The sequence below is a fragment of the Rattus norvegicus genome, chromosome 4 (genome assembly GCF_021556685.1).
Source record: "Rattus norvegicus strain SHRSP/BbbUtx chromosome 4, alternate assembly SHRSP_T2T, whole genome shotgun sequence".
NCBI classification, from domain to species: Eukaryota; Metazoa; Chordata; class Mammalia; order Rodentia; family Muridae; genus Rattus; species Rattus norvegicus.
In genome coordinates, this window is record NC_141537.1 from 60971620 (window position 1) to 60985444 (window position 13825).

Below are 13825 nucleotides of genomic sequence, written 5' to 3' on the forward strand. Positions count from 1 at the left end.
CATTTCTCCAAATTTGCATCATAGTTTCCCTTTTAATCATAGGACACGTATTTAACTCACTGACCAAGCACTGCTGAGAGCCAGCCTATTAAATCTTGAGGGGCCACTAGTGTTCTTCTCAGACAGTTTGGTAAGCAGCTTGCTGTATGCACTGTGAAAGTACAAACACAGTCCCCCTATGATGCTAGCCCTGATTTACCTTTTGGGTAAACTGAGGCATGCAATGGTGTCCCAACTGGAGTGCTGAGGCACACAGATCTGTGAGAACTTTAAACTTTCTTCCTTTCTCCCGGTTCTCTGCTTTGTAGGAAAACATCTCCTTTTCTCCCCTCCCCTTCCCTCCCCTCTCCTCCCTTCTCCTCCCCTCTCCTCCCCTTCCCTCCCCTGCAGGCTCTCAGCAGGAGGCCTGCAGCTTTGTAAATCTCTCTTTCCACCTCTACCTGCCCCACCCCATCGCCAGAGTAGGAAAATGTGGAGCTGGAAGCCCCAAAGCCCACACCACACCATGTTTGGATGGCAGATGGCATCACTAGAAAAGGATGCCAGAGTCTGAGTAGGGTGGGTTGACACCAGGAAGGAAGTTGCTTGGTGGGACTGAAAAGGGAGCTGGCAGATAGATATGCAGCAGGACTGCCCAGGGAAACCATCAGCCAATCACATAGGCATTGATCCCGGTAGAGAAGAGGGGCCATGAGAGCCCAGACCACAGTCTTGGGGGCTCCCAGGATCAGCACACCTGTGGCTTCAGGAAAGCCTGAGAACCTAAAGGTGAGGAGAGCACCCACTGCCCAGGGCTGAGGTGAGAAACATTGGGTGGGAACCAGGAATGTGGGGCTAGAGTCCAGAACACCTACTAAGCTAAGTTCCTCTGAACATTCTCATCTGATTGAAACTAAGCCTCAAACGGTGGTCCTACATAACCTGGCCAGGAGATAGTCAGTCACCTTGGCCTTGAAGGAGAAAGCTTGACCTAAAGAAGGTACCATGGGTGGAAGATGCCAGAAGCAGAATCTATTTAATTACACCCCATAACTGGCTAGGTTTGTCCTTGAGAAAAGGAATAAATAAAGTCAAAATATTACTTATGCTTTGCCATGTGACTGGCACACCACTTCCCGTGACTCTATTTAACCAGTTAAGGAATGGGTTCATTACGCTGATTGGAAACCAAGGCCCAGGAGCAAGTCCAAGGTCACGGGCCAGCAAGTAAGAGGCAAAGTGGAGGCTAAATCCCAAGCCTGTGACTCCAAAGTCTGGGACATTGTATCACGATATCTCCATTTACCTCGTCCTGACAGTGAAACATTTTCTCCAAGGAACTCCCAGGCAGAACACACAAATGCAGTTATGCTCAATGGATAGACACAAACTTGCCCCCAGATGAAAATGATAAGTAAACTCTTAGTTTTCTTTCAAATATGTCCACCCACCCACCCCTGCTCTTGGTAGCCCCTAGGTAGCTCCACAGAGCACCTCTACCAGGCTTGTCAATCATTGGCTCCAGCTGTTTCTCACCTCCCAACAAAGACCCTAGGGGGCGCTCCCCTCGTCTTTTGGCATTTTGTCAATCCGGGTTTTCCTGATGCCACAGATGTGCCCACCTAGGTGCAGTTTGGTGCGGGACTCTTAGAAAATGTTTGCCCGGGGCTGGGGATTTAGCTCAGTGGTAGAGCGCTTGCCTAGGAAGCGCAAGGCCCTGGGTTCGGTCCCCAGCTCCAAAAAAAAAAAGACCAAAAAAAAAAAAAAAGAACTAGAGAAAATGTTTGCCCTCTGCCCATACATGTATCCATGGAAACATGAAGGTGGTGGGTGTGATGTAGTGTGGTGTGGTGTGGTATGGTGTGGTGTGGGTGTCTGAGTGTGTACTCTACTCATGCACATGCATGCAGAGATATTCCGATCCTATCCCCAGGCCAGTGGGGGAACCCAAGTCCTCCTCCACGCTTCCCCTGGCTGCCCTGCAGCTCACGGGAAATTTCAGGACAATTGGCTCGGTGGCCTAGCTGAGGACAGGGGAGCCCGGATAGGGAACTGGTTTCTCTTCCTTAAAAGGCTCTTTTCCCTTTTACCCCACACCTAGACTCTCCAAACTGCAGGAGGTCAGAGGCATCAATGCCTAAGGCCGAGGAGAAACCAATTAACTCTCCTTCCCTTCCGCACAGCGGGAACTGATGCATCAGGGAAAGGAGGGCTGACTAGAACCACAAGCAGCCTGAGGCAGCCACAAACAAGGCCTCCAGTGGAACTTGCCAGGCACCTACCTCAGTATCCATCTCTGCTTCTTTATAACAGTAGCTATATTTGGTCAAATGAAAGTTACTCTTTCCGAAGGAAAGCACTCTTTCCTGATTCTCTTGCAGTTAGATATCAGCATATGATTAAGTTCAGTTCAGCAAAATGCTCTTGGAAAAGTGCATGTGTAGTCTGGGGTAGATACCTCAAAGGAGGAGCTACAGTGAGTGGTGTTCTTATTCCTTCCCTTTTACCTGACAGGTGTGATCCTATTGTGGGTCGTAGGGCTGTGAGCTAATGAGGGCAGAACCAACATTGTAGTACCCTGAACTTCCAATATGCGAACAACGTAACTTGTCTTAGATGTTGTCTCCGCTGAAGGACTTTTAGGGTGAGGAGCACACAGCCACACAGGAGACCCGAGGCTACTGAACTCCTGTGGCTCTCCTCCTCAGAGTCTCCCCGTTCATGCTCACTTGTCTATTTCTCCAAGATCCACGGCCAGCTCCTGGCAGCCATCTCCACATTCTGGACTCAGGTCAGGAGTGGAGGGTACAGAGTTGGTACATGAACCTTTAGGCTTCAAACCAGCTCTGCCCGTTACTCACTCACTTGGCAAGCATTTATTGATCATCTACTATGGGCCAGGGACTTTTCTAGAGGCTGTGGCTACAGTACTAACAAATGTTTCAGCCCTCATGATACAGTGTAGCACAGTGTTTCTCAACCTTCCAAAAGCTTCAACCCTTTAAAATACAGTTCCTCCTGTTGTGGTGACCTCCCCCACCATAAAATTATTTTTGTTGCTACTTCCTAAGTGTAATTTTGCTACTGTTATGAGTGGTAATATAAATATCTGATATGCAGGATATTTGATATGCAACCTCTGTTAAAGGGTCATGACCCACAGGTTGAAAACTGCTGGTCTAGCGGTGGAGGGGGGGGGCATGCAATGGGAAAGAGCATGGAGGGCAAGGAAATGGGGAGGGGGTAGGTTCTATGTCCTGGAAAGCTCTCTCGAGAAGGTGACACTTAGGCAGGGTGTGATAGGTCAGCTGGTAGAATGCTTGTCTAGCATGCATGAAGCCTTTCATTTAATCTCCAGCACTGTGTCAAACAGTTGGTCACGGTGATACATACATAGAGGTGGAGGCAGGAGAATAAGACAGTCAAGCCCTCCTTGGCTACACAGGGCAGTTCCAGGCCAGCTGGAGTTCTGTGAAACTGTCTAAAAGATAAAAGAAGTCTTGAAGTGAGACGCTAGGAGCCTGAGAATGTTTGAGGAAAGAATGTTAGGTGGCGAACAGACTGTAAGTCTTGTGCCTCAACTTCCCTTCTCTGGAATGGACAGAAATAGAGGCTACCCAGTGGCAAGCTTGTGCTCTCCCAGCTTTAGCACTCTGTGACACTAGTGGGGATGCTCTCAGAGAGCAGCAGGGGCATCAAGTTAGACGGGAGTCTCAAAAGCGAGCCTTGCAGCTCAGGTTAAGTTCTGTGGATTTGAGCTCCTCAGACATTGGCTGTGTGCTTAGGGATCACAGAATGCCTGGGCCTTGTCACAGTATTGCCCTGTCTACTTGACCAATCAGATAGTTTCAAGGTTTGAACTGACATGTGGGATCTTGAGGGAGGCTCCCTGCACCCCAACATGGTTAATCTATTCAAAAGAATAGAATGCAAGCCTAGATCGGTCACTCCTCACAATTCTCTACCCTTGGAGTTGAAGCATGTAGCATTTTGGCTATGACAATTGGCGGACGGGGTGTCACCCTGCACCCTGGCCCTAGGGAAGTATGAGGTGGCTGACCTGAGGGGGATGAGGGTACAAAGGAAGAGAGAGGGGGTGGTGGTGTGGCCTGAGAGAGTAGGAAAAGAACTGTCAGCCCAGTGGCCAACACAGTGACTATATTGGTGGGCCTGTGTCTCAGATTCGGGAAGCTGAGGCTTAGAAAGCTAGCAATGAGGCTGCTTTTCCTGTGAGCACCTCTTTGACCACCTGTTTATTGCAGGTACTGGCTGGCTGCTGTGGATGCCACAGGAGCTCTCAGGCCCATTGGGGACACTGACATACACAATCACAACTCAGGCCGCCAGCTCCGTGACTGGCGTTGACTGGCCAGATAACAGCAAGCTTCAATTGCCTTGATGGTAGACAGGAAGGGACAGATTTGGTTAAAGGCTATATTAACTGACCTTCACTAAATTCCTCCAGACGCCAGAAGAGAAATGACACCAAAAAGGCTGAGGTCAGTTGTACACACTTGTACACACTTGTCTCTTGCCAGGCCCTTGGGAACACACAGAAGCAGGCAATGTCCCTCCTGCTTGGACTACACCTCTCTCGTCTGAAAAATAAGTGTGTTCTAGCAGGTGAGTTGCAGGTGGCTCTTGGCCCTTGGAGTCTGTCTTAGAACAGTTTTGCAGAGATGGTATAGAAACTATCCTTGGGCAACCGGTTTCCGTCGTTTACGTGTTTTACTTTGAGACGGGGGTCTCCTGTAGCCTAGGCTGACCTAGACCTTCCTATTTTCCTCCCTCCCATGCCCTCCAAGTACTAGGATTACAGACTGTGCTCACTTTCTCTGGTACTGGGGACTTTGTGTATTCTAGGCAAGCATTCTACCCTGTGAGCTTCCCCCTGAGTTCCTGGATTCCACTTTGAATAAGCAGTGGGCTGCTACTTAAAGGAACCTTATCTCAAGTATTACTGCAAATGAGAAGCTCCTTACAGTGTTTTCCTTTTAGGGACAGGGTCTCATGTATCCTAGGCTGACCTCCAGTTTCCTATGAAACCAATGACTTTCAACTTCTGGTGACCCCGAGTCAGCCTCCCAAGTGCTTGATCTATAGATGTGTGCCACCATGCTGGGTTTATTCAGTGCCAAAAGCTACACTGAGAGTTCAAGCATGTCCCATCCCATAAAATATCTTTTGAATAGATTATTTTCTTGAAAGCTTGCTCTTTTTTTTTTCTTCTTAGACATGGTGCCACTATGTAGCTGGCCTGGGACTCAGAAATCCCCTCGTTTCTGAATGCCAGTACTAAGGACATGCTCCACCACATCCGGCTTTGAAGTCTTCACTTAAAGAACACACTTAGGCTTCTGTGGCCCTGGGAGTCATGATCCCAGATCTGACACTTCCTTGGATCTTTCACAGCCTCCCAAGTGGATGAGACACACAACAGAAAGACTTGTCCCATAGTGTTTCTGGGAACAGGCTGTGACAGTAAACTGTATCAACTGAGCTCCTTGCCCTGCCTCAGACACAGAGCCCAGAGCTGAAAATCCTCCTGGCTCTAGGTCTGCTGGGTTTCCTGGTCAGCTCAGGTGGGTAAGCAGAGAGCAGCTTCATCATGTCTCTGGCTGTGGAGGGCAGCATTGGCTGGAGCAGAGACTGGCTCCTACTACACAACTGGACAGGGAGTCCACTATGTAGACATCTTTGCCCAGGAGTCAAGCTGCTGCGATTCTCTTTCAGGTCAACAGCCAAGGAGCACATGCTCACCACAAGGTTCTGGCTCTCTAAGGCACAGCAGGCTATGGAGCCCAGTAGGGTTCCACAGGCTCAAGAGATAACCCATTCCACAGCCTCCTCCCCAGGCGACCCTAACCCCATGGTCCCTCCCCCTCAGCTTCCAAAGGTAGTGTCCTCTCTGTGAAGGGAGGGGCCAAGGAAGAGAGGCAGACTCTCTGGCTCTCTTCACCTGAGTCTAACATTCCACAGAGGTAGCGTGACCTCCAGAGGACGGAGGCCACACCCCACCTGAAGTCTCTGTGCCTTTAGTGACTCTCAGTCTGTCTCTCAGTCTGGCTACCTCTGTTGATGAATACCTCAGAAAAATCCTGTCAGAAAACCCCTGTCTCCTCCCCACTTCTGGAACCTTCCCTTCAACCCAGAGGCTGGTTCCCTCCCCTATAGAATTCCTCACAGAGCCTACCTCAAACTCCCTAGAGTGGCTCCAATCCCCCACACCCCAGCCTGCATTTCCCCTACACCTTACAATTCATCCTAGCTTAGTGACCCTAGGGAGAGCTCTCCCACCCCCTGCAGATCCTTTTTTTATTTAAAAATCTCCATACGAAAACACTCCAGGAAGCTCTTCACAACTCACCCTGGGCTCATTAAGACAGCCAGCCTCCCCCTGTCTCTGGGAAGCAGCCACATTCCGACTGCCAATTGCTAACAGCAGCAGAATCCTGAGGCTCAAGCCCATGAAGCACCCAATACACCCATTCAATTCACAGCAGTACCCAGGGGCCGCTGATACTAGTGGGTTGGCAACAATGTTAAACCTGTTCCCCTTCCCGTTGCTCAGATGAAGACGACCTGTGAACCTGCGATCACTTCAGTAGGAAGCTGTGGCTTGGAAAGTACACTACCTCGTCCGCAGGCACACAAGTGTGGGGCCCAGTCTGAGATGGGGTCAACCCATCTTTCTCCTGACCCGGATTTATGCACCATCCGGCTATCAACCAAAGAGGACTAAATCAGTCTTCCTTTTCATCAGCCAAGGACCATGAAAGCCAAGACATCTACAGCAGTGGAAAGAACGGTCCCCTTCTGTCCCTCCATTCTACTTCACAGATAGGAAAGTGGAGTGCAAAGGTCTGACTAGCCCTGTGGCAAAGGAAAAGCACCAAAAGAATCCCAGGATAAAGGTTGTTTACCTCTAGGGTGTGCTCCAGCCACCAGCTTAGGAGGAAAGCTGGAGGGGACCGGTCCGGATAATTCCTTTGTTACAGAGACTTTCACCATAAGCCTCCAGTTTTGCATCTCATCACAGAATCTCACCGACTGAGGTTGGGGCTGGGGGTGGGGGGAGATATGGCTGATGACAGCCGCTAAGGGAGCTGACCTAGAGAAAGGTGTAAAACCACTACACCCCAATCCCAGGTTTGCTGTAACCGTTCCTCCTGGTCACCAAACACTGTCAAAGAACTTCTCTATATTGCCACATACTGTAAAAATGACATTTCGGGGTTTGGGTATCCGGGGCTCGGTGATGCTTAAGAGAGTTGTTGCTTGCAAGGACAAGTTTCTGGGCACATGTTAAGCTCTGACGATGAACTGTTCCTGCCTGAGGTAGAGTCTGGAGAGGGCTTCTCAGCAGATGGGGTTCCTAGGCAGTTCTCGGGTGCCGGACAAGAACCGCAGCCTTGATGTCCAGGGATCAGGTTGAAAGTCCATCTGGCTTTTGAAGGGTACTAGGAGGCTCCCCCTCCAAAAGACTGCGTGTGAAGATGCACCATGAAATTGCCAAGGCAGGCCACAAACTTGTCATCCCTTCTGATTGTGTCAACTGTAGACTGGGGTCCTCTAAGCTGCTCCCATCTTCCTCGAATTGCACCCCTCCTCAAGAGACACAGGCCCTTCCAGTGGAATACTCTAACCTTTCAGGCCATGCTGGAGTCCCAGGCCACCCCCAGAGGCTTTAACCTCCATTCCCTGAGGAACAGCCCTCACCACGCAGCCATTTCTCATTGTTCTCCCGTAGAATCCAGTCCCCCCAACACTAACTCCCACATCAACAGAGTCCCTTCCCCGTCTGGGCGGTGACTCCAGTACTTCTGATCCTGGAAAGCCTCCCCTCGCCACTTTCTCCCTACAACTACCTGGTCAGGAAGGATAGGCTATGAAACGTGCCTCTCTCTCCTGGGCTGAGTCTCTCAGCTGTTTGGCAGGGACTTTGGGACACCTGCTCTGGTTACGTTTGCAAACACTGCCTGACCTCTCAAACAGAAAGTAGCATTCCACCTTCGGAAAGAAGATAGTGGGACTGTCTCCAAGCTGGGTCTGATGGGAGAAGGGTGCCTGAGGTATTACTAAGACACAGCTCAAACCTCATTTGTGAAAGAAGTTTCTTGTTTACACAAAGGGGTGGGAGGGGCCCACCATCCTGGCCATGCTCTGAGAAAGGATCCGGTCCTGAGGCATCGTGAAGGCAAGGTCCCGGCTGAATCAGACTCTGGGACCGTGAAAGGAGCACTTACTCCACCCGTCCCGGAGCAGGCTTAAGAAAAAGCGCTTGGACAAGAAGCACGGTGCACGCGTGGGCACCTAAAGGTTTGCGATCTGTTTCAGGCTTGTGTAACTAGCTTGTCGTTTTGCTTAGTTTCAACGACCTCGCAATGCAGTCCCTGGTCGCTCCAAACACGAGAAAGAGAAATCGCACTTTGGTGGTCCCGCGGGAATCTGGGACCTTCCAACAACCCAGAGTTTCCCCCCTTTCTCCAGCGAACCCACCAGGTACCCCCTTTACAACCTCACAACTCCAGCTCACTCTATACCAGTGAAGACTAGAGGTACATCCACGATCTGGCCCGCACCTACGGCGTTCTCCAATTTGGAGGGGGCGTGGATGGTGCCAAGGTCAGGACTCTGCCTGCGGCCACGCGGGAGAGGCTGCAAGCGGTCGGACCACGCGGTGCAGCCGGCCTCCCAGGAGCCTCTCCAGGCTTGGGGCGGAGGGGAATAACCAAGGGTCGGGGCAGAGCCGCGAGGCTATCCACTCACCATTATCCTGGGAGAGAGATGGAGTCGACAGTAACAGCAGCTGCAGCAACAGCAGCGCGGAGAGCGCCAGAGTGGGGCGCATGGTTGTGCTTGCCCGGGGACTCGGAGCAGGTGGCTGCGGCTCTGGCGCAGGGTCCGGCGTCCGGACCGCGGGAGAGTCGGCGCCGCTCCCGGAGGCCTGGCGACAGCCGGGAACTCTGGAGTCACTATCCGGCTGCTCCTCCTGCCTGCCTCAGAGCTGGGCTGGGACGCGGAGCCAGAAGCGAGGAGGGAAGGTGGCTGCGGCCCGGGCGGTGACTGGGCGGCTGCGGCCCCGCGCACGCTGCTGCGATGACTCCCGCCCCGTCCCGTCCGCGCTGGCCTCCGCCCCCTCCCCCAGGAGCCCTCCCAAAGCGGCGGCGGGGTCGGGCGGGGCGGCGGCTGGGCTGGCGGGCGCTGGGCTGCGAACAATAAGCAGAGGAGGAAACTCCGCCCTGGAGCGCGGCGGGCGGGGGAACAGGGGCTGGCGGTCCCGGGCAATGTGTGTGTGTGTGTGTGTGTGTGTGTGTGTGTGTGTGTGTGTGTGTGTGTGTGTGTGTGTGTTTGTGCAATGCGTATGTGTTCGCGCGTGTGCGTGCAATGCGTGTGTGTGTGGGGTAATGCGTGTGTGTGTGTGTGTGTGTGTGTGTGTGTGTGTGTGTACGCGCGCACGCGCGCGCCAGGGACCCTGTCAGACAATCAATCTCTGGCACAGATGTCCTACGCATTGCTTTTGCCCGGGATCCACCGGGATCCTCCATAATGCCGGGGCCCTTTACGCAGGCATAGATTCTCAGCCTGGAAGTTCGGCTAAGAATCGGATCCTTCCAGGCCCCCCAGACCTCAGCACCTTCTGCGGCAGAGCCGGGGAATCAGGTCCCCTACCCAGCAGGTGCCTGGATCCATGCAATTCCCAAACAAGTCTGGGCTCCAGGATGAGCCCCGTACCATCTGGAGCGGGTTTTTACTTAACCTCTCCCACCGATGTACAAATGGATGTGACTCCCTGAAGGCAAAATTTTCAGCGCTTACTTCGTGCGGGTCTGTGGTCTAAGTGCTTTGCACGTATTAATTCTCTTGATCTTCACAGCAGTCACATTTTTTAAGCCTCGTTTTGCAGACAGGAAAATAGAGTTTTAAAAAAAGGTTAAAAAAGTTGTTTAAGATTCCTTAGGTGGTAAATAGCAGCCTTGCCTCTGAGACTAACCTGGAAAACTACTTTGCACAGTGCCCATAATACCGTAATTGCTCCATAAGAATTAATATTGCCAAGTAAAAAGCAGCAATGGAGATTTAAGGGCCTCGGCGTCAAATCAAACTTGGTCTCAAAACCTAGTTGTGCTAAGTCACTCTGTGTGCTTCGATTCTTTTCATAACAAAAAGCAGGGCTAGTGAAACTTCCAACAGCTGCTGATCCACTTGCTTGGGAGAAACACTTAGCGTAGGGCCAGAATCTCAGACAGCCTTTATGAAAGAAGCAGCCTTCGCTAGTGAGATAGCGTAGACTTGGGGTTGGGAGATCGGAATTGGAGAATCGCATAAAGCTGAGCTTACTCTGTGAAAGGTCAAAGAAGCTCGCATCCTATTCACCCCAGTTTGGGGACCTTTGCGGGCTGCAGACCCTGGAGTCCGCTGCAAAGGTGGCCCCTCAAGGCGCTGGGATACAGACCTGGAGGGGCAGGGGAGGCTAACACCGAAGGGAGATCGCGAAAATTTGTCGCACATTATTCCTGGGCTGCTAATATGGAGTCTTTCTGCCAGATGAGCCTAAGTGGAGAGATTCTCGGATCCCAAGGACGGTATACCTTGTGAATCCCTCAAGTGGGCCGCGCGCAGGCTCATCATGAAGCTGCTTAGGAAGCGCGGAGCGGGGTTGGGGTGTCGCTGTAGCCGGCCTCAAGTTTGGGAAGAGCTTACTGGCTGTTTTTACTAGGAAGTTTCTGCATAATCGTTCTGGCATGGTTTTCCACACCACATATGGGAAAGGCAGAGGGTGTTCCCTATGAATACACGGGTGTGTGCGTGTGCGTGTGCGTGTGCGTGTGCGTGTGTGTGTGTGTGTGTGTGTGTGTGATGGTTTTTCTTTAGCGCTGTTCTCCTCGACATTAGCACCAACAAATGGCTTTTTCAAAATTGAGGTTGAAATGTTTATTTTGTATGCTCTCTGATTAATCCATGCCTTTGCATTCAGCGAATCAACTTTTATACAAACTCCAAAACAATCAGTATTTGTGAATAGAGTTTGGGGTATTTTTAAATTCCCCTGATTTCGGATTGACCCCACTATCAGATCACACATGGTTAAAAATGACAGCAGATATGTAGACTTAGGAAGTGGGGTACTGTTTGTATCTAAAAACTGCAATGTCAGAATTACAGTTTCCAGTCTTCAGTATCTGACATGACCCCCAATTTACTTAGAATAGAACTTCCAGAATGAGGCCAACAGAAAGTGCTCTTGGCAGCGTTGAAGCCCGGCCCTGTCTGCACAGTGAACTTGCTGGTCTGGAACCCAAGACTGTAACTCTCTGCAATGCTCTTTACAGACACTAGTCCCCATACTTCTGGAACTCAATGCACTTTGGCCACTAGTATCCATGTGTTCTCTCTCTCTCTCTCTCTCTCTCTCTCTCTCTCTCTCTCTCTCTCTCCCAAACCCAAGCCTTGTGCATGCTAAGCAAGCAATCTATCATTGAGTGACACTCCAACCCATCCCGCTAGTAGATTTAAACATCTAAACATGGGATCTTCCGTGTCTACTTTTCACTTCTTCAGAGCAGCCAGGAGAGCACAGCAGCACAAATTATATATATGTATGTGTATGTGTATGTATAGTGTGTGTGTGTGTATAGTGTGTGTGTTTGCTAATCTACAGATGCAGACATGCATACCAGCTTGGATCTCTATCTTTTCTTTTCTTTTCTTTTTCTTTTTTTTTTTTTCCGGAGCTGGGGACCGAACCCAGGGCCTTGCGCTTCCTAGGCAAGCGCTCTACCACTGAGCTAAATCCCCAACCCCCAGCTTGGAACTATATCTCAGGAAACTATGGCATGAGGTTTAAAATTGTCTTCTTGTTGTCCCTGTCAGTCCTCGTTGTTAGGAGCAATTTGACAATGCGGTTGACCACATCCCTAAGTGCAGACCTGGTAAGTCCTCTTGGTCCTAATCCTGAAACACTTTGATCCTCATCCCAGTGTCTATTGAGGTAGGATAGACCAGTCCATCAGGCCTTCTAAAATGCAATGCACTCACTCACCACCCGGATGCCTCTGTATCTGCCTAAAGGACCAGGGCTGCCTGTGTAAGGACCATGGAAAAGCTTACATGGGCTTTCTACCCCTGAGCCAGAGCGGTGCTCCATTTATCTTCAATTCCAGGACCTAGAAGACAGTGCCTTATCCAAAGAAAATGCGCACAGGTAGACTGATGGAGAGGCGCTTGGCTTGGATTTTATCATAAAAGCTGTACTTTATTTCTGACTGCCAGGTTTTGTAATGCTATGAACTTCCACTGGGGCTTAAATTACGCACCTCACTCCAAAGTCATGCCCTGCGTGTTATGCTTTAACTGCGTCTACTGTAACAGGCCTTGTGCCAGACATTATGCACCGTGCCGAGAATCCAAACATAGGCGGCATGTTCTCCCCTCTCTTCAGGGAGAAGTAATACCTGTACACAAACATGGTTAGTAGGTGGTAAGAACTATGTGGGCAGCAGAGAACAAGGCACACAGCTCAGAGGTAAGAGAAGACTCCAGGAGGAGGAATGTGGGACTCTGGCTAGGTCTTCAAGAGAAGGAAAGGTAGAACATTTCAGAAAACAGAGAGAGGTCAACAGGAGGCTTGAAGCTGAGCTCTGCAGGGACACTCCCTCCCCCTCCCAAGGAGAAGGCCATTTTATAGAGTGTTAGGGCTTGACAATGGAGAGGTGACAACAGCTAATATCTTTAAGACAATGGCCAGCTTTCCATGTGAAAACAATCATTCTAGCGCCTGCATGCTTATAATGGCTGAGCAGATGTAACCTTGAGGGGGGCCACAGCATAATGTGAAGCCAGTTCAATGGTCAGGAAGGTCTTGAACTCAAACACTAGAGACAGGAATGAGGGGAAGGTCCTAAGCGGGAGGCATTTGGGGAACAAAAGGATGTGGGCATGGTGTGGTGGCTGTGTCTGTGGAGCATTGTGGCATAAAGGGTTCCAGGTCTCAGCTGGTTACTAGGTGGACTATCTGAGTGCAGAGGCTGTGGGGGTGGGGGGAATGGTAGCATTCCTGCAATAGAGATGAGGGGAGGAAAAGAAGCAGATTTGGGAGAAGAAATGCCTTGTTCCGAGATGGGCTGATGCTAAAGACCGGTGACATACTCGGATTCATATCTGGAGGTCCCATTTGTGACACTGGAGCTCAGGCAGAGGTCAGGACCATAGGAGCCATAGGAAAGTTGTCAGGGTACAGGTGGAGTTCAGGCAGGACTGATGGGGTGTACTCGGGATAGTTTCAGTGGAGGTGTGAAAAGACTGATCCACTTTCAAGGCTGGGCTGCAGAGGGGGGAAGGGCTGAGGAGAATGCACCCCTGAGTTCCTAAGCTGAAGAGCTGGAGGGAGGAGGAGTCATCTAAGTCACCCGCTGTGAGGGCTGAGAGGCACTGATAGAAGCTGGCAGTGCAAGAGCCACTGTGGTTTCCATTAAGTAGAATGAATTGGCAGGGAGGGGCTGAACGGAGGACGGGAGGTAAGGACTATGTAGATCTGGGGTGGGGTGGGGGTGGGGGACAGAATGTGGAGCCAAAGGAAGGCTTATGAGCTGTCTGATCCTAAGATCAGGGAAACCTCCATGATTATGAGCTAGGCAGAAGGAGCTAGCCTAAAAGGAGAAGCAAGAAGCAGCAGAGGCAGTGAGCGTCATCCTAAGCCAAAGAGTGTCATTGCTAAAGGTTTGGAGTTGAGGGCTAGGGAGATGGCTCAGCTGGAAAGGACCTGAGTTCAAATCTCTGCATTCCCCCTTCCACCACACGCCACAAAAACAAAACAAAAGACATAGAAAGCTGGGTGTAGAAGTAT

At 50.8% G+C, this 13825-nt stretch overlaps 1 protein-coding gene across 1 annotated transcript in view; it reads right to left on the minus strand.

Annotated features, from left to right (window-relative positions):
* The window catches only part of Podxl (podocalyxin-like), a 46592-nt gene extending 37616 nt beyond the window's left edge, over positions 1–8976 (minus strand). Inside the window, 1 exon segment of the mRNA NM_138848.1 lies at positions 8749–8976. Within this exon segment, the coding sequence (NP_620203.1) occupies positions 8749–8830 (82 nt within the window). The 5' untranslated portion in view covers positions 8831–8976.
* Between the last annotated feature and the right edge of the window lie 4849 nt (positions 8977–13825).